Source organism: Emys orbicularis, chromosome 8, assembly GCF_028017835.1.
Source record: "Emys orbicularis isolate rEmyOrb1 chromosome 8, rEmyOrb1.hap1, whole genome shotgun sequence".
Lineage (NCBI taxonomy): Eukaryota > Metazoa > Chordata > Testudines > Emydidae > Emys > Emys orbicularis.
This window is the reverse complement of record NC_088690.1, coordinates 1,286,961-1,313,896: the sequence shown is the minus strand read 5'-3', so window position 1 is coordinate 1,313,896 and position 26,936 is coordinate 1,286,961. Positions and strand designations below refer to the sequence as shown.

At 54.9% G+C, this 26,936-nt stretch overlaps 1 protein-coding gene across 1 annotated transcript in view; it reads right to left on the bottom strand.

The window, feature by feature from the left end:
- Positions 1-26,936, bottom strand: part of PTPRF (protein tyrosine phosphatase receptor type F) — a 362,984-nt gene that overhangs the window by 59,280 nt on the left and 276,768 nt on the right. Inside the window, exons 12-17 of the mRNA XM_065409241.1 lie at positions 22,864-23,169; positions 19,789-19,982; positions 9,492-9,518; positions 6,579-6,696; positions 3,519-4,097; positions 2,879-2,976 (exon numbers count right to left, since the gene is read on the bottom strand). Of these exons, the coding sequence (XP_065265313.1) occupies positions 2,879-2,976; positions 3,519-4,097; positions 6,579-6,696; positions 9,492-9,518; positions 19,789-19,982; positions 22,864-23,169 (1,322 nt within the window). The remainder of the gene's footprint in view (positions 1-2,878; positions 2,977-3,518; positions 4,098-6,578; positions 6,697-9,491; positions 9,519-19,788; positions 19,983-22,863; positions 23,170-26,936) is intronic.

Sequence of the window (26,936 nt, the reverse complement as noted above, 5' to 3'; positions counted from 1 at the left end):
CTCCAATTCATCCCCCCATAAGAACAACACAAGGTTCTGCCAGTAGTCACAATCAGAACAAAATCGCCTTTAATTAAATCCGTTAACATGGAATGTGACACCCTTTGGGATGTAGATTTAGTGTGAGACTGTTTATCGAGTGCAGATAATACTAATTGTTCCCATGGAGATTTATCTGCTACGGTTATTAGGCTCTGTCCTCTGCATCTCATGTGCCTGCATTAAGCAGAGAGTAAAGAGGTGAACCTTGTTTGTAAAACACACTCCCGAAGGTTGAGACTTCTCTCAGGGCAGTCAAAGCCCAGGGGCTGTTCCTCCAGGCTCACATGCACCTGCATTTCTGGGAGTATTAACAGAAGAAAGATACTATGGGAGAAATATCTTTAACAACCCTGTTTGCATGGCTGCTCTCAGCTGACAGGTAACTAACACCATCTGCTCCTGTGTCACAGCAGGGGCAGACACTGAATGAATCACTGCTCATGTCCGCAGTCTTGGCGACAAGGCAGAGACAAGGCATCAGCACTATTCCTTCTGGCGCCGGACTTGCTCTACCCACCCCACAGGTTGTAGCATCCCCTCCAGCGCACTAGGAAGGGAAACCAAACTGGCCATTCAACGCCCTGCACAAACCGGGAGCTGGGCTGTTCCCGCTGTCCCAATGAGACTCTTGCCTGTCCAAACGTGGCCGGCCCCTGGGAAGCTGAGCCGTGCCCTCTCTGATTCCCTGTCTCTTTCCAGCTAAACTCTGCAAGTTCAAAGTGATTCCGATCGAGCGTTATAATCGAGAGGCAGGATGAGCAAGCAGGGGAGAGAGACACAAACACAGGCAGCCATTCCAGACGCTTCTCCCACTTGCCATGGAGAGACTGCCCCGTGGTGTGATCATATCCCCTTGTGTTCAGCTCATCCATTCCATGCGTTTCCTACACATGCAGCATGGACGGGGCAATGCACCCAGCCCCGCACCCTCTTCCCATTCGCAGGTGAGCGGCAGAACTCCCCTGGGAGACATGTTCACCCTCACCACAGGAACCTGCTGACCTTGATTTCACTGCTAGGCAGTGAGATGTTCCGGCTGCAGAGAAAGGCAGCTGTGGACTCGGACTCCAGAGACCAGGGTTTTGTCTCTGGCTCTACTACAAGCTCCCATGGGATCTCTGGCCCTGGTGCCCATCTGTGAAATGGGGGTAATGTTTTCCTGCCCTCTCGGGGTGTGTGTGTGTGTGTGTATGTGTAAATTCATCAGTGCTTGTGAGCTGCTCCCACACTACAGCGATGGGGGGGCACAGAGAACTCACGTTTCATTGCGCCGTGTTTCCGAATTCAAGGTGGTGCAATACCTGGAAGGGTTAGTGATCACCTCTGTACGGGTTCGGTGAGTCAGCCTGCACGCCCGTCCGCGCCTTCGGCACAGCAAACCCTCCGAGCAGAGATACAGTGCTTCTGTCTGCAAGAGTCTCTCTCCCCAGCCCGGACACCTCTGCAGAAATCCCCCACCCTGCGTGCCTCGGCTGCTCCCCACACCCGCAATCCAGGCTGGGGCTGCTGAAGGGACACGGCCAGGCTTGGGCCCAAGTGAATAAGCCATTCTGGGCCTGGAGGCTGATAAACACCCAGCGTTGTGCCGGACAAGTGAGAGCAGCAGCCATTTGAGCAGGGTCTGCCCAGGCAGCCTTCAGAGAGGGGACCATGGACTGCTACAATGGAAACAGTTTCCTGGAACCACCGCTCGGGACTGTGCCGCTGCTCTGATCGCTCTGTGGCAAACATGCCATCTGGTTAGCCGGGCCCGGGCAAAGGGAGTCACGCTAAGGTCGAGTCGCTGCCTGGTTTTCAGGCTGTTCGGCCTTGTTCGCTTCCTGTGATTAGATGACATTTCCAGCTCTCTCGTGGACGCTCTACACGGCCTTGGGATTTCCCCTTATGTCTGGGGAGCATCTCCTCCTCCCCCTCTCTGAGGGCACAGAGCTGTAAGGCATCACCAGCTCTGCCTTGCCGCGGGGCCAGTCTGGCTTACAAACAAATGCAGAGCCTGCTAGGAGCCCGAGAACAGGAGCGCCTCGCGCAGGCATTGCCAGGGAGCTGTCCTGGCCGGCTGGAAGTGGGACCTCGTCCAGCCAGACTCCAGACCCCGAGGCACTGGAACTGGCAGACTATCTGAGCCCCTCAAAGCTGAGCAGGGGAGAGGTATTAATGACAGCCTTGGGAGGACTGCACAAGTCTCCCTCTTACCCAGGTGGTAAGAGCAGAGCAGGGGGATGCTTTGGAGACTATACAGTGGAAAGGAACCAGTGGGCCCAGGCCAGGGAAGGGTGGAGGCTTAGCACCTGGAGTCAATGTTCCTCTGCTCAGGTCTATAGCTGGATGGTGAGCTCCCTCAGTGTCTGCAACCTGGGCCTGGCCTGTTAGCAACCCTCTAGGGCCACCTAGTGACCCATCTAGGAGGAACCTCTCAGCACTGGCGCACAGTCTAATGACCACGACCTAACGTGGCACACGCCATCCTGGCTTAGCACACGACACAGGCGTGTCCCATTTGGCTTTTCCTGCTGGCCTCAGAGCAATCATTTTCGTTGTCGGACTCGACACTGCTGACCCCCTTCACTGGCACGGCTCTGGCTTGCAGCCCTGCCAGAGACCAGGATGCTGGGAAGGAGGGTGAGAAAGCAGCAGCACCTCCGGGTTAGTAGCTTTGCTTTCTATAGCATCAGCAGATCCTTATTGCTGTGCTCGGAGGCCTCCGCAGAACCATCCCCGAGCTGACAAGCAATGGGACCTTGCTCAGCCAATCGTTTGCCTGAGAGCCTGGCGCTCGGTAGAGATGCTGCTCACCTGCCACGGGGGCACCCTGGCATCCCGTGCAGTTGGTCCTTACCTTGAAAGGCACCGCAGACTTGTAGGAGTCAGGCACTTCCCAGCTCAGCAACACGGACGTTTTCATCACGGCGCTGACCCGAAAGTTCTTAGCAAACACTGAAATTAAAAACAACGCCTGTGAGCTGCCAGCCTGGCCCAGCAGCGGCTCAGCAGCACGGGTTACTGAATTCAGCTGTAGCAGGAAAGGAGACAAGCAGGGGAGAGCAGCAACCTTTCCCCAAGTCTCTCAGGCCCAGCCGAGTTTCCGATTGTGACTCCGTTCTTGAACAGCAGAGACCGGCAGGTCTAGACTGAACTGTAGCTTCCCCTCCCCCTGAGGACTCTCCTGGCCCTTTGTCAGGATCAAAAGCCAGCAGCTCTCAGGTCTGCACCCGAGCCAGCAGAGACCCTTTCACGTACAGATAACCGGGGTGGGCCTGTGAAGTGACAAAGGCAATTATGTTCCCACCAAAAAATCCTCCTCCTAGTAACAGGCAACGTGAGGGAAGCCTTCAGCGAGGCTCCCTGTGCCGAGCCACTTTTACTAGAGGAAACCAGACAACGTACGGCCTCGTTCGCCAGAGCCCAGGGAATCCAGCCCGCCACACCAAAGGGAGGGTCACCGTCTGGAGAGGAGGCCGCACTGTGAGGCGTGTTACCTTGCTCAACAGGCATGGTCCGGGATTGGATGCTGGGGCTGAGCGGCCCCACCCCCTTGCTGGTGCAGGCCCTCACTTTGATGTCATAGGTGGTGTCAGGTCTGAGGTTGGTCAGCATGATGCTCGTCTCCTTGGTGACGTTGGTCAGCTCCTGCTGGCTGTTGATATCTCTGTACATAACTGTGTAGTTGGTAATTCTCCCATTTCGTTCCGCCAGCACTGGGGGGTCCCAGGCCACCTCTGTGGTGGAGGTGGTGAGCCCCACCACACGCAGGTTCTGCGGGAAGCCGCTGGGCACGTCCTCGGTCGTGGTGATCTCCTTCTCGAACTCCTCCCCTGGACCGGCTCTGTTCTTGGCAGACAGCTTGAAGATGTAGGTGGCACCTTTGTGCAGGCTGGTCACAGTGTAGTGATGGACGTTTTTCTCAAAGTCCATGATGTTCATCTTCTCCTCGTCGGTGCGTTTGTACTGCAGCCGGTACCCCAGCAGCTCCCCGACCATCTCCTTTGGGGGGTGCCACTGGATGAGAGCGGTGTTCATGGCTGTTGTGCTAATCAGCATGGAGGGCTTGCCTGGGACTGGAACATAAAGACGTTGTGACCACCCACAAACCCATCCTGCTGCCAGAAAGAGCAAGAGGAGAAACTCAGGTCTACTGAGTCCAGGATTGGTGTAACTTTATGCTCAGGTAACATAGTGGTAAGTGCAGCATACAAGCCTAGATGCATAGACACAGATGGACCCAAATCCAGGTGCTGATGAAAGCTGGATCCAGCAAATTCTGGGTTCAGATTTCCCAAACGTTACTGTCTAAATGGGCAATGAATCAGCAGCTGACATTACAACAGAAAAATCCAGACCCTGATGTACAATGGCTTAATTGCACCTCAAAACCCCGTATTTGTCTCTCAGATCATTCTGGATTCAGCCACGTTTTTCCGTGGACCTCTCCAAACGGTACCTCTCTGCAGACAAGTGCCATAGCACCAGGAAAACCTGGACCCTGATGTACTGTGATGCAACAGATGCACAAAACCCCATACCCATCATCCTGATCTATCTGAATGCAGAAAAATGTCATCCCCAACCTTGTAATTTTACCATCTGCAGAGGCAGTAAGTGGCGCGGGGTGGGCTGTTAGCAATCAGAATATATTTTGGTTTAGCTGATGAACCAATTCATGACGGGAATGTCGATGTGACTGAGGAGCAGCAACAGTCAAGCCACTGAAATTCTGCTCATGTTGCGCAAGTGAAGGGCTGCTGCCTTCACAGGTTAAGAACCGTTAGTTTGGAATCGAGGATTTAATACCTGGATTCCCCACCACGTACACAAAGGGCGTCACCATTCCGAAGCCGATCAGATTGGTATACAATCCAACTGATACTGAAAACATTCCTAATCAGTGGGATAATGTCCTGGTGGTAATAAACCAGACACTGTATTTGATGGTGTTCTGGCCCAATTCTGCCCTCAGAGGCCCACAACACTGTTCCCTTCTGCGGTCCCTAGGAGCTGGACAAATCTGTAGGAGGGGACTCTGTTACTATTTAAGCACATATAATTCAATATATACCTCTACCCCGATATAACACAAATTCGGATATAACGCGGTAAAGCAGTGCTCCGGAGGGGCGGGGCTGCGCACTCCGGTGGATCAAAGCAAGTTCAATATAACGCAGTTTCACCTATAATGCGGTAAGATTTTTTGGCACCCGAGGACAGCGTTATATCGGGGTAGAGGTGTACACTGCTAATGTCGCTCTCTCCATTACTCAAACTCACAACACAGTCACTAACAGCCACCAGGAGTTAGGGACAGATGATTTTTCAAAGCTGATTCAACATATCGTTATCTATGCATCACAAGGTGGGATGATCTGCTGCGGTTTAGGGTGTAGCACTGGGATGGTTAGGAAGCTTCTCCTGTTTGCAGGATAGCTGTGTTAACTCCACAGAATGTACGTCCTGGTCAGGCAGGGTGGATAGAGCAGCTGAGATGCTGACAATGGAAATGACCTCTGGAGTTATCCTGGTGCCATCTGGAGCAGCATGGAGAGAGAGAGAGCTGTTCCTAGGTTAATGCACCAGGAACTCAGATTTCCAGTTCATGCAAAATGCATTCCCATTATAATGAGCGATAAACACCCTGCCTGGGGCGAATCTGCCGATCAGCAGCACTACCACGTGTAGGACAGGGCTAGTGATCCAAAAATCAATGACTAGGCAATGCCAGCTAGCTGGTCCTCTCTCCCAAGAACAACCCAAATCTGCTCCCATCATGTTCCCAGAGAAAAGCCAAGTGCCTGACGTGTTCTCTTGGTGTCCCTGAACCAGGGCACGGGCTCTTCTGGGCACTAGCACTAGATACACTTGTCTGTTTAGACAGTAGAACTTTGGAAACAAACTCTGGCTGGGTTCAGCAGGATCCAGAGACTGCATATGGCATTTTGCTGCACTTCTGCAGCAGCAGGTGTTGGTTTAAGCTGGGCTTGTCTATTTACATGTAGAGGTGCAGCATCAAAAATGGGCTGGATCCACTTCTAACGGCCTCTCAAAAACCCTTCAGCGCGATGAGGGCTGTTGCAGGAGGCTCTACAGCCACCGTGGCTAATTCCTCCAACCGCCCCAACCAGATGTCCGTGCATCAGAAAGCTGTGTGAGAGGGACGTCAGTTCAGAGGTGGGGTGAGGTCTGGTGTCTAGGACCTGGCTTTCCCTTCCCTACTCCCTGGGCTGAGGGGTACAGTAAGGCTGAAAGGTTTTTTCCCAGATCTCTTCTAAAGGGCTGCTGCTTTTTCTCCCCTTTTGCCCTCTCAGTGACTGTCCATTTCCCACCTGCACCCCTGCTCTGTGTGAACCCTGCACAACTGATCCACATGTAAAGCCTGTGCGTAAGGGATGCCGATCGCACTCTCATCCTTTGCCCCCACTGCAGAAGTACAAATCCCCATGACATTCCCCAGCCTGCCCACTCCTTCCAAACGTGCGTCCTCAGCAGTATCAGCTGTGCCAGGTCCCAAGGAATTCCATAAGCCCACCCAGCAGCACCACACTCACCCGCCCCCGTCGTAGTGACGACTTTGGGTTTGCTGCGTGCACCATCTCCTTTGGTGGTGTAGGCTGCGACGGTGACGGAATAGGTGGTTTCAGGTAGAAGGCCTCCGATGATGGTTTCCTGCGGGACCATTCATAAGGTGAGCAGAAAATAAGCAAGAAGAAACAAATATTGTTACTGCTTGGGGTGCAGGAAGGAGGGTTTCAGCCAGAAACGCACTGACGTTGGCTGGTTTCGTTTCGTGCATCACACCCCCTGCAGGTCTCTAACCTCGGGCCCGTGCGGCGTTAACAGAATGATGACGACATTCATTCCAGTGGTTCCCTTTCTCACATCTCACTTGCCACCTCTCCGACACTCAGGGTTTTGTGCCCGTATCCAAAGCGGTCACCAGACCTGTGCAAACTTGTCTAGAAACCGAGGCTGAGAGGGCATGAGGCCCACCCCTATCCCGCTCCAAGTAACTCCTCTGAGCCTTGTCCCCACTCCTGCCTCCACAGCTGCTGTTTCCAGGAAGTTTGGGTTGGAAGCTGCATTCTAGGCAAAGCCCTCAGGGACAGCCAGGACCCTGCCAGCAAGCATGAGAGGATCACAACAAATCAAAGCCACCCACAAAAGCAGAAGGCCAGCTCGGGATACATCAATGCAACCCTCTCTGGGGCTGATTTTGGAATTTGAAGCAGCCTGGAATCCTGCTGGGAACTCCTGGGAGACAACCCAGGGTGGGGGAGCCGCTGGGTTCCAGGAGAGGGGCTCGTCAGGCTTTGCTGCTCTGGCCCCCCCAGGTTGAAACTCCGCTGCAGCATCATTGCCAGGGAGGGTCCATGTATACACGAGGTGGGCTTGGCCAGGGGGCAGTAACTTGGGATCACTCCAGCTCAGTCCAACAGCGGCCCCGCCACGGAAGCGCTGTGCTGCTGGCGGTGGAGGGAAGGCCCTGCCAGCAGTGAAGTAACTGAGGCTTGGAGCGGAGGACGTGCTCAGAGCGTCACAGCTCCTGCTGAGAGTGCCTCGCTGCCGTGCAGCACCACCCCCCAGCCCCACCCTTCCCGGGGCACCAGGAGGGCATGAGCCCCCCAGGCACATTTTACTCAAAGAACAGAGCACGCCCAACTTCCAGCTGATGGCGCTCCACCCGCAAAGGGCCCTGGGGCTGGCAGCCAAGCAGCTCACAGACTCTGCGGACAGGCTGAGGAAAACGACCCCAGGACTTGTCTGCCACTGATGTTATGAACGGGATCTGCCTTGGTAAGCACAGGCCCCAGAAGGCAGGGAAAGCTGCCTAGGCCGGGTCAAGGCCGTAACTCCCTGCTGAGCTCCCCGCTGGCTGTCCTGGCTAACAGGGAGTGCTGTAGCAGTGACGTCGGGCGGGGGAACCCAGCGCACACTAATGACCGCTGTAGGACAGAGCCTGACCTCTGGTGCGTTCCCTCTGCATCCCCGCTCCACAGGGGCCACGGATTTACCTCCACCAAAGCCTATCAGACCCCCCCCACAGCCCCTCTCCCACTTCTCGTCCATGTTGCCTATTGGACAACGTAGGGACGTTCCTGGAAAGGCAAAACCCCACTTGACTCCCCAGCTGAGCGGGGCCATGCAGAACAGACCCCATTCTCTGCCATGCCACAGTCACAGGCTCAGTTGTTCAGACCCAACCATCGGCCTTCCATGCACCACGGTAAAGCCACTGGCCAGGGTCCGAGAGATGCACTACTACTGGATTGAAACAAACACAAGGAATAACAGGGGCCAGGGCGGGTGAATCATGTGCGAAGGGGCCAGGATAGGACTGGCACTGGGGGGTGGGGAGATGCGATGCCTCCTGGGGCTTGTGTCTACTTTCCAGGGGTTCCTTAAAGGCCTTTCAAGGGCTCTTCTGTTTGTCCGCTCTGGAATCATTGCTGCTCTCCCATTAATTGGTCTCCCAAACACCAGACCCACCAGTGAGGGGCCTGCCCAGCCTTACTCCGCCAATGCCACCTGATTGTCATTGTGGAACCAGCAAAGCCAGAGACACAGATCAACAAGCACCAACAAGAATGACACCAAAATCAGAGCAGGAGCGAAATTCCACCTCTCCACTCCTCACCTGTGTGAGTGAGCAAGTGCACAGGAAACTGGTGCCCACAGAGCCGCGGCGAGCACCCCACAAAGAACCTACAGACTCGGAACCTCCCACAAGGATGAATTCCTCCCAAACCCATGCAAAGAGACATTCTCATGCAAGAGCATGCCCCTGGGAGCGGGGGAGGGGAAGTAAGATGGGGATGGATCAAGGAAGAGATGATTACACAATGGAAACATAGGGCTGTCATCACAAAACCACTCCTAGCAAAACTCCTCCGTTTAAACAGCGGGAGAAACGGACTGGGCCTGGGAAGCCCACAGTGGGGTGTGTAATTGAATTGCTCACTCTAAAAAGGTCATTTTCTAGTTTGTTTCTCCAAATTTATATTTCAAAATTACTTGGGAAAAATTGGATGTAACTGTTTACATGTGATTGTTTTCCTATGACAGTCTCTGTTTCAGCCAAAGGTCACGGTTGAGCATGTAGGTTATTTTTCGTGACTGGGATCAATGAGGTTTAACGATTCTAGATCTGATTTTACCATACACCTAGCTGAGCCAACTACCGCAGAGAGCAGATGCACCTCCTGAGTCGATCACTTGAGTCTGCCTAAAATTGCATTGCAACAGGCTGGAAACACAGATTATAGAAAATGTCAATTGCTTTTCTGCATTTAGCAGCAATCTAAATGCCAATTTTCTCTGGATTTGCTGCTTGTGGAAGGCTTCACAGTGCAACTCTCCAGCCTCATTAAGAGATGTTTTGACAGCACTATGTCTACAAAATTCATACATCGATTTGCCAGACCCCTCTGATCCAAACGAGAACACACACGAGTGGTACTTACATGGTCGATGGAGTCCTCAGCCCTCCACTGATGGGGGAGAAAGGAAGGAGGAGAGAAAAATGAAGACAGAATTTTAAGGGAGGACTTCTAGGCGGGGGGGCGAGAATGACAATAGCCTGGGTTAGCAGGACGGGGTATGAGTTATAACACTTACACACAAGAGGATCACTCAGCACAGGCTGTATCCAAGGACAGACATGGGATACAGTGCAATCCCCTACATGCAGCCAGCCTGTGCAGCAGGGCTGAGAGAACACATACAAAGCAAGGCCAAGCAGCTTCCCTCTCGTGAAGATGGAGAGGTGACCACGTGCTAACTCTGCAGACGGGGGTCTCTGAGCCCCTCCCTCTCTCCTGTCTTGCCTACAGCTAGCCTTTTCTGCTAGCTCCACTGGTGCTAGCAATCAGGGGAGTCCTGATATAGACAAGGGCTGAACGTTATAATCACTAGACCTGCTCTGGACAATGATGGCTGCCTAGAGACCTGTCTTCACTAGGGCTTCCCCTATTGCCACCACCCAGGGAACTGAGAGCAGTAGCAACTGAGAGAGATTTTTGGCCCAGAACCCAATCACAGATTTGCTCTCTGCTCCAGAGTGTTGTGCATGGTGACTTTCCAGCCATTGTCTCTCACTGGAAACCAGAGCTAAATAAACCACAGTAAATAACAGAGGAAGTGCTGATGTGACGTTCAAAAGGCTTTTGATACTACATCATCTGCAAGAAGGCAGATCTGGAAAAGGGAGCGAACAGGGAGGTGGCAAAACTTGCAGACGATACAAAATTACTCAAGATAGTTAAGTCCAAAGCAGATTGTGAAGAGCTACAAAGAGATCTCAGAAAACTGGGTGACTGGACAACAAAATGGCTGATGAAATTCAATGTTGATAAATGCAAAGTAATGCACATTGGAAAACATAATCCCAACTATGCATACAAACTGATGGGATATAAATTAGCTATTACCACTCAAGAAAGAAATCTTGGAGTCATTGTGATAGTTCTCTGTAAACACACGCTCAATGTGCAGCGGCAATCAAAAAAATGAACAGAATGTTGGGAATCATTAGGAAAGGGATAGATAATAAGACAGAAAATAGCCTATTGCCTCTATATAAATCCATGGTACGCCCACATCTTGAATACTGTGTACAGATCTGGTCGCCCCATCTCAAAAAAGATATATTGGAATTGGAAAAGGTACAGAGAAGGACAACAAAAATGATTAATGGTATGGAACAGCTTCCATATGAGGAGAGATTAAAAAGACTGGGGCTGTTCAGCTTGGAAAAGAGACGACTAAGGGGGGATATGATAGAAGTCTATAAAATCTTGACTGGTGTGGAGAAAGTGAATAACGAAGTGTTATTTACTCCTCTATATAGCACAAGAACTAGGGGTCACCCAATGAAATTAATAGGCAGCAGATTTAAAACAAGAGGAAGTATTTCTTCACACAATGCAGTCAGTCTGTGGTACTCTTTGCCAGAGGATGTTGTGAAGGCCACAACTATAACAGAGTTCTAAAAAGAACTAGATAAATTCATGGAGGATAGGTCCCTCAATGGCTATTAGCCAGGATGGGCAGGGATGGTGTCCCAAGCCTCTGTTTGCCAGGAGCTGGGAAGGGCGACAGGGGAGGGATCACTTGGTGATTCCCTGTTCTGTTCATTCCCTCTGGGGCACCTGGCATTCGCCACAGTCGGCAGACAGGACACTGGGCTAGATGGACCTTTGGTCTGACCCAAAATGGCCGTAGTTATGTTGTGGAGGCACTTTGGGGTGGGCTCATGCAAAGCTGAGCTGCAAGCCCCCCCTCACATACACATCGTACAAAGGGGGCCCCCAGCTCATACAAATTCGCAGGCTGAGCAAGCCGGGAAACTAGAGCATCCAACCTGCTGAACATTTAGATGAGAAATCCTGATGTGAACATTGCCCCCTACTGTGTAACAAAAGAACGGCAAGTGGTAAATGCACATTTGGCAGGAAGAGCTCCCCGCAGGCAAGGCTATGAAACGTTTCCTGTAGACAGCGCCAACTGTGGCAGGCTTATCTGCCATCCTCGGGAGAGAGCGCCGATTTCTGGTAACCGCTACCAATGGACTGGAGCTTGCAAGACATCCAATGGCATCTCGGTCATTAAACCTCAGGCAGGGCTAGGCTACCACTGTCCATGCCGGCAGCTAGGTTCTGGTAGGCTGCACGCAGAGGGAATGGCCACAGAGATCGTGGCAAGGTTCCTTTGGCTAAGGCAGTGCATTAAGTGACGTGAGTTATGGCGTCTGCGCAGAAGCAGCATTGTCTAGTGGTTAACGCACAGGAACTAGAGTCAGGAATCAGAGTTCTGTTCTTAGCTCTGAGGCTCATTTATGGTGAGGCCCTGGGAAAGTCACTTCACCGCTCTGTGCCTCACCCCTGGCCCCCAGCGATAGGCAGGGTTCACACCCCGAAGCCCCGTTCCTGTTTGCAACGGGCCTGCAGAGCTGCAGGTGCCCTAGAAGAGCTAATGTTAGCAGAGCCACAAGGTACCCGAGGTGCTCTCACAGACTGGGCCGTGTCTGAATGACGGGGGCTCTGGTAGACTCTCGGAGTATTAAAATGCATGGCACATCTTCAACATTTTACTGTTTTAATCTCTGAATTCAGAGGGAACCAGCTATTGGCTAAACTGCTCCTCTGAATTTCTATTATATTGCACCTACAGAATGGCATTATACTGCAACTAAAATTGTGCCCATAAACCATCTTAAAAGTCTCTTTCAAGGAAGAGGTCAGGTCATCCCCAGAGATGTCCTATAAAACCAAGGTCCTGACCAAATGCCATCATTAAAGATCCTCTTTCACAAGGTCTGGGTGTTATCTCCAGTGTTCTGTCTTCAGTCCAACCCGAGTAATCACCTCCTTGCTGGCTCAAGTGCTACCTGTACTAACCATCCTGAGCTGGTGAAGTGCTCTGGGGGCAGCTGCACAGACTTTGTAGGTCACTCCATTGGCCTACAGCTTGACTAAAATCTTGCTAGAGAAAGGCTCAAAGGACCAGCAGCTTTTCCTTTCAGGAATCCACTCCTGCTCCAAGCACTGTGCCTCTGGCAGGAGGGGAGAACACGCAGCTTATGAAGCTTGACTAAAGCACCATCCCAAATACTACCTGGGAGTTTGTCCAGGCTCCGAACGAGAACACCTACAGCAGCACCACCGAGCCACCAACCCCATGCTTGTGTGCTGAGCAATGGAGCAGATGCAGGTTCTGAAGGCCGGTGCCCCACTGACCTCCTCACACCACACGGAGGGGAGTGTAATAAGGCAGCCATGTACATGCAATAGCTGCAGTCAGGAGATTTGAGGATGAATTTTTACCATGATGGAGCCATTTAAATTTACGTCTTCTGCATATTGCAATTTTCTTTCAGATGAGAGTGGGGCTAGATCCTGTAGGAACATGTTTGAGACGCCACGCCTGGGCACAGGCTCAGTTATAAATTCAGTTTCATTACGAAAATATCACCTGCAGATAAAAACATTTCCCTCCTAAACCAGCTCAATTACCTCGTCAGTGTTTAAGGGTGCTGCGTAAGACAAATTGATCTTGAGAACGCAGAAACCTTGATAAACGGGAATCAGATGGTGCTGCATGCAGGCGGCAAGATGGCACAGGGAAGTGCTAAAGCTAACAGCCTGTATTTATGGCCGCTGCAATGCATTTACGACATTTCATTTTGCACTTCAGCACCGCGCGTCGCAGTTATGTCCCTCTCCAAGGAAACAGTTGCCTCCCCTGACCACGGCTCTGGTGAAAGCACAGACTCAGGGCCCTTCTCAACTAGCTCGCCTGTGCAAGGCAGATTTCTGACCCTCTTTGTCCACTGAATGCAGTGGTGACAGTGAGATCTCCGTTACGTGAAGCGCTTGCTCAGAACTCGGACTGGAGAGAGGCCCCCGTGGTCTAGCCCGTCGCATTACCTCCTGCTCCAGAGTTCCTCTTGGCAGATGCTTTTCGCTTTTGCCCCATTCATGAAAGCAGGGCACTGAGTCTTCCTCCCAAGCCAGGCAACTAACCACAGGGGAAGGAGTACTTGTGGCACCTTAATAGTCTCTAAGGTGCCACAAGTACTCCTGTTCTTTTTGCGGATACAGACTAACACGGCTGCTACTCTGAAACCTGTCACAGGGGAAGGGAGGCTTCAGGAAGGGGGTCTCTGTAAATCACCCTACGGGCAGAGCAGGGGGCTCAGTACAAGCCTTCTTGTTGACGCTTGTGTGGGGTGGGCGCAGGGAAATGGGGCTCGCTAATTTCCCAGGCACGCTACTCAGAGAGAACTTGTTTTCACTCCTCTGCTGTTTTCGAGAAGCTTGGCAGGACATGCCCTGAGATGGTCTGTGAATGCCGGACAGATGGACAGAGCATGGCTGACACCCCCCCTCAGCCTCACCATGAAGATCTCCCTTGGGACTGTATGTGCTCCATGGCTGAAGCACAGAACGGAGCAGTCGAAGCAGCAGCCAGTTCTCTTCACTCCCAGCGTGGCCAGCTGGTTCCCAGAGCTGGAAGCTCTCTGGGAAAGCCCTCCTCGATTAGCAGAGGGTCAGCACATGGGAAGCATGTCTGGCGAGGGCTCATTGAGAGCGGAGGGCCAGAGACGTTGGAAGCGCCCCAGTGACAGAGACGGTCCATCTCCACGGCTGGGCGAGCTGCTCCCTCTCTCCGTGCTGAATCTGAGCCCATAGATGGGGGCCGAGGACAAAACAGCAAGCCGATGTCCTGTCGCCTTCTGGGGATGATCTGCTTGGTCCCACCTTGGCTCACTATGTGGATCTGCAGCGTAACGGGTCGGTTCCTGGGGTCCCAGATCCTGCTGCTCTCTCCTGGAGAGGCCCACGAGCCCAGGATTGCCCAGGAGGAAAGGAAGAACGGGGTTACTGCTCACGGAGCACATAGGGAGTGGAAGGTCTGCTGCCTGGGGGCAGGGTACCCCATGAATGTGGGTGGGGCTCCCCACTTGCTTTGGAAGCTAGAGTCGGTGATCTCCAGCAGCCACCGGACTCCGCACTCCGTGGGGGAAGGATCACAGTCTCTCAGACTGTGTGTGGAGCCCACGAAGACTCAGGACCCACAGACCCAGCACACGTGAAAGAAACGGTTCTGCTTCAAGTCACTTGCTCTCGTGGGGTCTCCCAAAGCCAGCCCAGAGACGGGGAGCCTCCACTCGCAAGACCAGAGCGGCGGATGAGAGCAGCCCCAGGCAAACTAGAACCCTGCCAGCATCCAGCCGTGGTTTCTCTCCTGTACCACCAGCAGAGCCCATATGGGAGATGCAACCCAGCCATGCGGTTGTGCTCAGGCCAAAGTCTGTGATACCGCAGCACCTGTCGCTGTCTGCAAGGTCTTCCCCAAGGCCAGATGCTGATCTGCCCGGCTGTCTGTCAGTCGGAGGTGAGGGCACTGACTAAACATTTACTGAAATATAAAGAACTTGGATGGGAAAATCAGTCACAGCACAGCCATGGCAGAAGAGAGGCCTCGACTCCACCACAGGACCTTTCGAACAGCCAATTGCAGTCCCTAGGAAGGCGGCTGGCGAAGGAAAAGAAATACTCTCCGCCACCAGGATTGCTGCCTCACTGCTGGCTTCCCGCACAGCTTCAATGGTTCTGGATCACTGTGGCTCCCTATTATCTGAATAACTAACATCTCCATTCCCCTTTATTCTGCCTTTCGTCTCCAGCTACTCCCTCTGTGTTTCTCAGCTTCAAACAGTGACCAATTCAGAGTCAGCTTTAGCAGCAACGTCTTATACCACCGCAAACTTTTTGGGCCGAGGGCCACATCTGGGTGGGGAAATTGTATGCAGGGCTGGAGCAGGGGGTTGGGGTGTAGGAGGGGGCTCAGGGCAAGGGATTGGAGCAGAGGAGGGGTGCATGAAGGGGCTCAGGAAAGGGGGTTGGGGTGCAGGAGGGGTGCGGAGTGCAGGAGGGGACTCAGGGCAGGGGTGCGGTGTGCATGAAGGGGCTCAGGGCAGAGGTTGGGGTGCAGGAGGGGTGCGGGGTGTATGAGGGGGCTCAGGGCAGGGAGTTGGAGGGCAGGGTGCAGGAGGGGTGCGGGGTGTACGAGGGGGCTCAGGGCAGGGAGTTGGGGTGCAGGAGGGGGCTCAGGGCAGGGGTTGGGGTGCAGGAGGGGTGCGGGGTGTACGAGGGGGCTCAGGGCAGGGAGTTGGGGTGCAGGAGGGGGCTCAGGGCAGGGGTTGGGGTGCAGGAGGGGTGCGGGGTGTACGAGGGGGCTCAGGGCAGGGGTTGGTGTGCAGGAGGGGTGAGGGGTGTACGAGGGGGCTCAGGGAAGGGGTTGGGGTACAGGAGGGGTGCGGAGTGCAGGAGGGGGCTCAGGGCAGGGGTGCGGTGTGCATGAAGGGGCTCAGGGCAGGGGTTGGGGTGCAGGAGGGGTGAGGGGTGCGGGGTGGGTGAGGGGGCTCAGGGCAGAGAGTTGGGGGGCAGGGCAGGAGGGGTGCGGGGTGTACGAGGGGGCTCAGGGCAGGTAGTTGGGGTGCAGGAGGGGTGCAAGGTGCAGGAGGGGGCTCAGGGCAGGGGTTGGGGTGCAGGAGGGGTGCGGGGTGTACGAGGGGGCTCAGGACAGGGGTTGGGGTGCAGGAGGGGTGCGGGGTGTATGAGGAGGCTCAGGGCAGGGGTTGGGGTGCAGGAGGGGTGCGGGGTGTACGAGGGGGCTCAGGGCAGGGGTTGGGGTGCAGGGGGGGTGCGGGGTGTACGAGGGGGTTCAGGGCAGGGGTTGGGGTGCAGGAGGGATGCAAGGTGCAGGCAGGGGGCTTAGGGCAGGGATTTGGGGGCGGGGTGCAGGAGGGGTATGGGGTATACGAGGGGGCTCAGGACAGGGAGTTGGGGTGCAGGAGGGGTGCGGAGTGCAGGAAGGGGCTCAGGACAGGGGTGCGGACTGCAGGAGGGGGCTCAGGGCAGGGGTTGGGGTGCAGGAGGGGTGCAGGGTGCAGGAGGGGGCTCAGGGCAGGAGTTGGGGTGCAGGAGGGGTGCAGGCAGGGGGCTTAGGGCAGGGAGTTGGGAGGCGGAGTGTATGAGGGGGCTCAGGGCAGCGGTTGGGGTGCAGGAGGGGTGAGGGGTGTACGAGGGGGCTCAGGGCAGGGGTTGGGGTGCAGGAGGGGGCTCAGGGCAGGGAGTTGGGAGGCGGAGTGTATGAGGGGGCTCAGGACAGAGAGTTGGGGTGCAGGAGGGGTGCGGAGTGCAGGAAGGGGCTCAGGACAGGGGTGCAGACTGCGGGAGGGGGCTCAGGGCAGGGGTTGGGGTGCAGGGTGCAGGAGGGGGTTCATGGCAGGGGTTGGGGTGCAGGAGGAGTGCAGGGTGCAGGCAGGGGGTTTAGGGCAGGGAGTTGGGAGGCGGAGTGTATGAGGGGGCTCAGGACAGGGAGTTGGGGTGCAGGAGGGATGCGAGGTGCAGGCAGGGGGCTCAGGGCAGGGAGTTGGGGGGCCGGGTGCAGGAGGGGTTCGAGCTCCAGCCCGGCGCCGCTTACCTCAAGCGGCTCCCGGGTGACAGCGGCGCGCACCAGGGCCAGGACAGGGAGTTGGGCTGCCTGCCCTGTCCCTGTGCCGCTCCAGGAAGCGCTGCGGCCCCTGGGGGAGGGGGGACGGAGGGCTCCGTGTGCGCTGCCGTTGCCACGCCTCCAGGTACCTCCCCTGAAGCTCCCATTGGCCGCGGTTCCCCATTCCCGGCCAATGGGAGCTGCGGGGGGCGGTGCCTGGAGGCAAGGGCAACGCACATGGAGCCCTGTGCCCCCCCGCCCGGGGGCCGCTTCTGAGAGCGGCGCCGGGTCCATGGCGCCATGTGGGGCAATCCTGCGGGCCGGATCCAAAGCCCTGAGGGGCCGGATCCGGCCCACGGGCCGTAGTTTGCCCACCCCTGGGGTAGACTATGCCCACTCACAATCAGCAGATCATCCAGGAGGGGCCCTGCCCACATGCCGGAAATAAATTTCCTCTCTGACCCCAGATATGCAATCAGTTTAATTCTCTTCTTAATTCTCTTCTTGTGTCCTGTCCACCTGGAAGAGCCTGACATTACTGCACAAGCCGTGATCAGAAGCTCCTGCTTGCTGGCGCTGGGAAAGTTCTCTCCTAATCACTCACGGAAGACGTCTCCTTGCAAAGTTATCAGCTCATCTCTGCAGCCACTTGGTTCCTGAAGAGTAATACTCCTCGTGACAATTACCAGCTTGCCTTAGCTTCCCTTCTAATTTCACTCCATGGGACTTCCCTGAAATGGAGGGGACTGGTATGATCTGTAGCTTGGAGAAGTACCTGGGAGACTCCACAGCTAGCAATGAACTTTCCACATAAACTTTCCAAAAAACCCTGCAACTTGCTTGCTTGACCACAACTTGTGTGTGAAAAACAAACAAACCAAAAAACTTGGGACAAACCAACACCGTCCCTGGGTGCCCAAGGCCTATGATGGGTAAGTCTTTCAGCAAGACAAGATGACAGTTAATTAACGAGGACTACCTACCCCCCTTTGTACATCTTTGGCTATGGAACAGCTGCTCAGGTGCTGTGAAATACCGACATGGTCTCAGACACACACAGAGCAGGGCTTACCCCTCCTACAGGGACACGGACACATCCCTGCAAAAAGGAGCTTAGGGAACGTTTGACAGGAGTTGGATACACATCGGAAAGTTTCTAGCCTTGGAATCTACCCTCATTGCAGTGAGCTAGCAGGGGGCTCCAGAGACCAGAGCTGCTCTCGCTAAACTGCCCATTGTCCAGGAAATGAGCAAGAAATGAAAATGAGATTGACCGGCTGAAGAGGAAAGGTTCTGAAGGCAACGACGCGAGCAACAGTGCTTGCTTTGGCCTAAAACTGGGATGAACCCATTAGCCCCACACGACACAGGAAGGCGATAAACTGGCCAAACGACAGCATGAAGATGACGCTCTGGTGGGAAAAGAAAAGCTGCCCATTAGGCAGCTTTTCTACATATTCAAATAAAGCAGCATGTGAAACCCCAGCGACGTGCTCCGTCCAGCCCTCCAGTGAGCTCTCAGACCATTTCCTCTCCTCTACATTGTCCTTCTCCACGCTGCTGCTGGGTTTAATCCTTCAGAGTCTGAGTGGGGAAAACCTGCTCTGAGCACTGTGCTCCCTGAGGAGAAATGTGGAAACGATTCATAGCTGCATTCAGGAGATGGGTCAATTAATGGTGGCAGCTCTCCAGCGTTTATATTGGGTTTGATTCAAGCAGGTGAGGTCTGAATCGGCCACTTGTCACTTGCAGCAGGGGATGTGTACTTCATTTGTGCAATTCTCTTCGCAGAGAATGGCCCAGGTCCATCCCGTGCAGGGCTCGGGGCTCTCCTCAGGCGAGGCTCGGAAGACTTCTCTGGCCCCAGGAAAGTTACTCCCAGGGAGGGGCGATTGCTTTTTCTTGTGCTGGAAGTCTAGAGTGACTAGAGCGAGGGCCGGCACATGGAATACACGGCAGGAGTCGAGGCGCACCATGCAGCCTCCTGGCAGCCCAAAGCATGGAGTGAGAGTGAATGCAGGGAGGGAAATCCATTCCCAAGGTCCGCCTCACCTCTTCACTCCTGCCCAGCCCTCTCAGACCTGCCTGCTCTGTTTACCTTTGTGTTTCCAAAGGTAAACCGAGGTTGAGTCTCACCTTAGAAAAGCAGAGCTGTAAATGGGCATGGCTGGCTGGAGTCCTACGGGCAGAGCCTGGCAACGGGGAATTTCATGGCTCTCGGTGCAACGTGCAAATAGGCGGGGCTGGGTTTGATGCTGGGCAAACATGAAGCAAGACCTGCCTAGGGAGCTGTACCTTACGGTGGCTCTGCCCCTTGCTCAACACTGGCAATGCAGAAGGCAGCAGACAGGAAAGACTTATCTGAAGCTCTCGGAAGGGTCACTCCCTGCTTGGCGAGGTGCGGACACTACGTGCCAGCTCCCCACGTCCCTCTCATGGGCAGGGATGGGGCTACAAGGAACCAAATCCCTGCCAGCAGAGCTCTCCCTCAGAACCTCAGGGGAGCCGCGGGGTGGAAGGGAGACGGACAGCGCAATCATCCTCTCATTGACCTCGTCACCAGCCCACCCCTGTTCCAAAGGGGGCAGCCACAAGTCTCCTCCGGGAATCAGCTTGGTCTGTCCCTGGGTCTAGCCAGTGACTTAGTGGCCTCTGGCTGCGTCCTGCGTCCTGCACATCACAGTGTACAGCTGGTGTTTGTGCAGAGCACAGCAATAGTGACTGTCCCATGCCCACCAGCCCGCGGTCCCCATGCTGTACCTGGGCCTCTGCTAACATGACATCTTTGATAACAGGCTGCCCTCGCGGTTCATTGTTTTCCAGCCTCACATAAGTGACCTGGTATCCCCGGATCTGTCCATGCTGCTTGTTGGAGAGTGGCAGTTTCCAGCTGACCCGGATGGCTGTTGAATTCACAGACTCCACCTCCACCTTTCGTGGTGGGGCGCTGGGCACTAGAACACACATTGGACAGACAGTGTTAACGGCACAGGTCACACCACTCCCACCACCACGGTACTTTCATTCCCCCGCTTCCTCTCAAACCTGGCCCCACACACCTCCCTGCACCCGGATCTCCCTGGTGTCCAGACAGAGCCCTACTGTCCCCATGGGAATGGGTCGGGCTGTGAGCTCCAGGAGCACACCTTGCCTACAGCTCCAGGATGCCACCTGCACTCTGCTGTTTACTTTCCCCTGGGGCGGGCGCCCTGCTCAAATACAGACACGCCGCTCTAGGCAGATGTAACACAGGCCCTGAAACTGACACACGTCCCCACATGCCCCACAGCCGCCCAGATCCCACACGGACACTGCCAGAATAACAAAAGGTTAATGGGAAGGAAAAAGAGCAACCCAGAGTAGAGAGAGAGCAGTCACTGAGTCCAGCCAGAGAGAGGGGCCTGGGGGCCTGCACTTCATGCCTGGCTTGATGAATGCTTTCGGAGAATAAAATGAAAACGTATGGCGCCCTGAAAATATCAATTTCCTTGCTAGGTGAGGCACGTTTAAAGGTATATTTACACCCTGTCTGCCTTTGGAAACATGACATCCTTCTGCCTTTTTGCTCCCGCGCTGACTGAATGCTGTCAGTGCTGAAAAAGCTGCCTCTCCCTTGCTCTTGGAAAGCTCCCTCGGGCTGAAGCAGCTGGGAGCAGAGTCACATCCCTTTGGAGGGTATCACTGCCATGCGAGCGCCGAGGAGCTGGTTGCAGGACACAGCTCGGGTCCTTTGTCCCACTGCTGAGTGGCCCCCACCCACTCTTCCTTCCCTGGGAAGGATCCAGGCCTGTAAAAGGCCCATATGCCCCAACTCCCAGCACAGCAAGAAATCATCCCAATTAGGTAATTAGGGATGGATAGCTGACATGCAGAAATAATGAATGTTGCTATTCCAACCAACTAGATGGGAAGAAACAGCTACCCAGCAGGAAGGCACGACTTTGAAGCCTCAGGGCAATTCATTCTTTTCCCCAGATGTCTCTCTTAATTGTAGATAATTAAATAAAACGGAGAAGGGAAGGAGTGGGCATTTCAACACTGCTAGGACAGCGAAGGTGTCAGAGTGCAGGGGGCTGTGGCCAAGTGGTTACCACCACAAGCCTGGTGCACCCTGCGCTGTCATCCAACCCACTCAGTGACCTTGGGCGAGTCCCACGGCTTCCTCCCCCGGGCGAGTGAGCCGAACCCCGCCCCCACTGCTCCCAGCTGGGAACCGGGGCGAAAAGCAAGGTCCCCCTGAACTGAGCTCGCTGGGTAACAGAACAGCAGCCCTGGCCACAGCAGGAGCAGCTCCTGGGCCGGAGGACACAAAGGTGAAGAAGCTTGTGCAGTGTTTGCTAGGAATCCAGTCCTGGGGGGACTGGGCGGGTTCCCCCATTCGGGGAGTCTGCTGTGCTGCCTGTGCCGGCGATGTGAGCAAGGGATGGGTCTGAGATTGGAGAGGGAAAGTTCAGCTTGTTCTCATCTCACTCAGGGTTCTGCATTTCACATTCCTTCCTTGGGGACATCTCCTGAGCATCAGCATGTTGGAGGAATCTGAAATCATTTCTGACAGCCGAACTGGGATGTCCAAGCACGGTGCCCTAAAACTAACTAGGAGAGCTTGTTGTGACATTTCTAGGGTAGCAGCTTCCCTTGGGCTGTGACTCGGCTGGATGAGAATTGAAGCAAACAATACAGGCAGCAGTACACACAGATGTATTCATCAAGCCAGGCAAACAGTCAATGAACATTTCCATACACCACATCCCACAGCTGAAGAGGCACAAGGGACAGTGGCAGCACATTTAGTGAAACTGCAAAATGTCTGGTCTCAATTTGTGAAGCTGGCTGGGCAATACGGAGATACTTCTCCATTCGCCTCTCTGCCGCTTCCCTCCCACTGCCATGCACAGCCTCTGAGGTCAGCATAAACCACGGAAGTGCCTCCTGTCACGCCGAGCACTGGCACTTTCAGAGGGAATGGCTTAAGCCCTGCTGACATAACTGACAGACTTGCTAATGCAATGCAATTTCTGTTTAAGGCCGTCCCAGCCAGGAACGCATTCTGGACATGGGATATTCTGGCGCTGGAGAGGAAGAACAGATTTACGTAAGCTGTGGCCTGCCTGGGAGCCAGGGTGGAAAGCAGCTTTCCAACAATATCCATGAGCCTCGAATGGACTTTGTTTCCTCTCTTTGATTTTCTGCATTTCTAGCCAACAAGCAAACTTTGAATCCTGATCCTACAATGCAGGAGAGAACAGCTGCTGCCGGGGGGGCCCACCACACCCTACAGCCTTTGCCGGGGGGGGGGGGGGGGATGGCCCACCCTACAGCCTTTGCCAGGAGAGGGGGGCCCCACCCTACAGCCTTTGCCTGGGGAGTGGGGCCCACCCTACAGCCTTTGCCTGAGAGGGGGGCGCCCTACAGTGCTTCCATTACAGGGGAAGCCAGAGCAGGGGAGCTGCGCTCCGAGTGCCAGGCAAGTGGCCTCCTCACTTACCCGGCAGGCCCAGGATTGTGTGTGTGGGGTCAAACGGGGGACATGCGATGGGCCGGCTGCATCACTGGCATCCAGGACTCTGCCTATCCAGTCACCTGGCGCCTGCCCTGAGCTCCCCACGCAAGGCACAGAAAGGCCAGTGCAAAGGCCAGCAGCAGGAGGGGGCATGTGGCAGAGGCTGCCAGGCTGGCGCGTGGTGTGAGAGAAGGAGCGTTGGTCCTGCTATGGCCGGCCAGCAGCGAGCACGTTCCGGGCACTGGGCACAGGCTGAGGAGCGCTAGGCAGAACAGCAAGGAAGGGTCCTGATACCTGCAGGGAAGTGGCTGAAGGAACAGCTCAGTGACACCTACCGTCCTCATCAGTGCGCACATGCACCGGGGAGCTCTCTGGTCCAGGCCCCACATCTGTGTGGGCCCGTACCCACACCTTGTACTCTGTCCATTTCTCCAGGTCCTTGATCTCCCAGCTGGAGCGCTCCCGTCCAATTCCATCCACTACGTGCTTGGCGCCGTCCTCTGCGTCCACCGCCTGGTAGGCAATGGAGTACTGCGTGATGACCCCATTGCGGCTCTGAGCAGGCGGTGGCACCCAACTTACCCGGATGGTAGTGGAGCTGGTGCTTACACACTCGACTTCTTGGGGTGGGGCGGAAGGGGCTAGGGATAGTGGGAAGATGAAGGGAAATGAGCGGAAGGAAAAACAAAATGTAGAGGGAACTCTTACCCAGCCAACTGAGCACGGAAGTAGCAATGAAATACAGCCGAGAGCTGTGCAGACTCTCCCACTCCTTCTTTAGAAGTCGTTTGGGGCAATCTGTATCTGACGGGCAGCATTGCAACACAATACTGCCTCCCCAGCTGTCTGGGGTTTCATGCAGTGACAGCGTTAAACAGCATGGAGAGGGGGAGAGAGAGACATGGGGCCAGGGAGAAGAGATGTTTTCAACTGAGATGTGAAACAAACAGAGCTGAAGAGGCAGCAAAATCCCAGAAGGCTGAAGCGACAGAGGAGAAGGCTCTTGCAGCAGAAGTGGGGACACTGAGCGAAGGGCAGAGAGGAGCCTGGGGCTAGCTGAGGGCAGACCCAGCAGGAGAACAGAGAGAAGACGCGTGGAAGACTGGCTAGAACAAAATCCAGAGAGGGAACTGGGCACTGTATCCTGAACCGGGACGGGAGCCTGTGGAGCTTTTGAGGCTGGCAGGGATGTGGGCTGTGCTTGTCCTGTGAGAAGGGATGTCTGGAAATGGGCCCAGCCTGTTCATTACCTGTCAATGGGCTTCAGACCCCACCCCACCCTAGCCTCATCCCCAGCCTGTGGGGGGGAGGGGAGGGCAGGCAAGGTTTTGCTTCAAAGTGGACGTGAAAATCATCTGCCTCTAACAGTAAGTTCTGAGCCACGCCAGCAGGAACGATAGCTCCGGGCTGGGGACAGAAGCTGATGGGTGGCCTGTTATGAAGGTGACCAATACACAGGTGCCACCCAGCCCACCACTCCTGGCCCTGCTGGGAACGAGGAAGGAAGAGACTATGGGGCAGGAGGGGAATTAGCCAAGGACAACGACCTGCAGGAGGTGCTGACAGGTTACCCGCCGCCTGCAGTGAGGCTCTGCAGTGCTCAGGAACTGAAGGAACGGGCAGGCCGGGAGAGAGCACAGGCACAGATACAGCACACAAAGCCGAGTCTCAGCAGCCCACACGACAGTCAGAGGGAGGACAGAGAAGGCAGAGGGAGAGAATGGAGTCTCAGGGGACACCTCAGAGGCGGTGCCTGTGAACCGAGGAGCCATGAGGCTCCGGGAAGCCCTTCCCTTCCACCACCAGCTGGAAAGGCCAAGCAGGCAGGCCAGCATTCGCTCGGCCATTTGCTCTGCACAGCGTCTCCCGGGACCTAACACGAGGAGCTGCTGTAATAAGGGCCCTCTCTGCAAGGCAGCACAGGTAGGCGTCTCGCTGGCCTTTCCATCCTGCCTGTTGGCTGGGTAAGAGTCACACAGACAATGTGCAAAACACACAAGCAGTCGCTTAACGCTTAAAGGAAATAAAATAAAAGGCAGTAACATAAGCAGGGTCAACTTAAATCACCCCCGGCATGGAAATGTCCATCCCCTGTACTGGGCAGGCAGCAGGGCCGGCACGCACCCCCCACGCACGCACACACACACACACGCACGCACCACTCCCCGCAGACACGCCGCTGCCTCCACTTCACAGCAGGCGGAGGGCCAGGAGACTGCGTACTGCTGCCCGGCTTCGGGCACGAGCGGGCCTGTGCCCCTACCCAGCTCAGAGGCTCCTTACCAGGGGAAAATCTGCCCCAAGCACCCTGGCAAATCTGGAGGGAGAGCAGCTTGAATTGGGGAGGGTGAGGAGATCTGTGGGTCCTTACTCCATCCGCCTCCCACACCTGCTTGGGGGACCATCAGCCCCTTTAAATTCCAGATCCCTTTGCAGAACCCAAGCAGGTGAATTTAAACTAGTTTCCTAACTAGTCTCTCACCAAGCACAGGGTGGGCCGCGCCCCTGCTTCTGCAGACACTTTGTGCTCCCACCGCCAGGGCCGTCTCAGATTGGCAGGCGACTCGTTGCTATTCACCGGCACACAGACTACTTCCAAAACAGGTCCCCCTGCAGCATCCAACATTCCCCCACCCCCCCTTCCCCTGCCAGGCACAGCTCAGGGGTTCCTCTGCTAAATTATACCCCATGTCTGGTGCTGCTGTGGACTCCTGCAAGACTGTATTGATTGCTGTGAAGTGTCCGAGCAAAACTCAACTCAAACAAGCACTTCGGAATGGAAAACTCTTTGCCCAGACACTTCAGGAGCTGAGGGTCCTATCTGTGCTGCTGGAGGCTACGTTAAGAGGCAGCACATCCTCCTCTGTTTCCTGTGTGGACATGTATAGCTGCGGAAGGTGACCCCTGGCCCCAGCCCCTGGTCTGTCAATGAATGCTGGTTCCCTCTCTGCAGAGCACTCTGGTTTTCAGAGCCTTCCCGGCAGGGGGAAGCCCAGCTAGCAACCCATAACGGTCTCGTTAAGGACTGACCTCTTGCTCGTCAGTGCCAGGAATATCGCCTGAAACAGGCTCTTCAGATCGTACACATCTGACTGCTTCTGCTTGCCGTTCTCTGCCATCTAAACGCCTTTTCCAGGGCAACCAGATGGAACGGCAGAGGGGACAATCACTTGAAGTACAGACGAACAATACCCATTTTACGGTCAGAGGCCAGAGAATTTCACCCAGTGATTCCAGCATCAAGCCCATAGCTTCAGGCTGAGCTAGAGCAGGCCTTTTAGACTGATGTCCAATGCTGACTTAAAGACTCCAAGTGACAGAGACTCCACTACACCCCGACGTTGTCTAGACCTCAGTTGCCCTTGGGGCTCTTTTCTGAGCCCTTTTCAATTTGTCAGCACCCTTCTTGTGGTGTGGACACCCGACCTGGGTAACTTTGCTGTCTCTGTTAAGAAAGCCAAATCTCTAAGAGGGTGACTGTGGAAGTGCTGGTGAGTGGACGGTGTGTGCAGAGTAGGTTAGGAGCCCAGAGAGCAGGTAGGGGTCTGCTCCTCCCTGAGGAGTCTGTCTCCAAGGAGTGGCTTCTCCTAGTCTGACTATGGCAGGGCTCCTCAGGGCCTGTCTACACACGGAGTGCTCTTGATGAACGGACTGTGTGGGGACAGAATGCCTTGCTCCTCGTTAGCTAAATCCCATCGACACAGCACTTGGGGCCTGCGTCCGTTGCCTGTTTGGCTTTGTTAGCTGAGGGGCGGAAGAGGTGTCCAACCCTTTGTCCATCAATGACAGAGTGGCATCAAAACCAGCAAAAAAATAAAATGACAAATCCCCATATTCAGAGCACGTTCTCCAGCGTTCAAATATTTATAACGGCTTGAGCTGAGCTTCTCTCTATATTTTATGTCCAATCTATTGCTCAGGCACTAAGATTCCATTAGCCGGAGCGCTAGTTTAACTGGGCTGCTGGGATCCTGGTGATTGATATGCTAATGGGGGGAAGGAAAAAACAGGGCTGCAGCCTTTTCCTTGAAGGGAAGGTCATTCTAATCATGAGTGGCACCGCTGCCCTCCTGCTCTGATGGCCACCTCGGCCTAGCCGACGCAGCAGGAACAGGAGACGCTCTCCATGCAGAGAAAGCCGGCTGCCTTCGCCAACTGCTCACCCCACATGGTCACCAAATCCCAGACAGACGCTCCTTCCGCCCCTTTCAATGCTCTTTGCATGATAGCAAGCCCAGAACTGGTTAGTGAAAATGAGCTTATCGGAGAGCCTTTTGATAGCCCTAATCTGCTTATGGGCAGCACTTTGAGCTGCCAATCACAGCCAAGTGAACTCTGCTCTGCGATCACATGGGGCAGAGAGCGGAGGAAAGGGATAGTGCCAGGATCACCTCAGAATCTGGCCTCT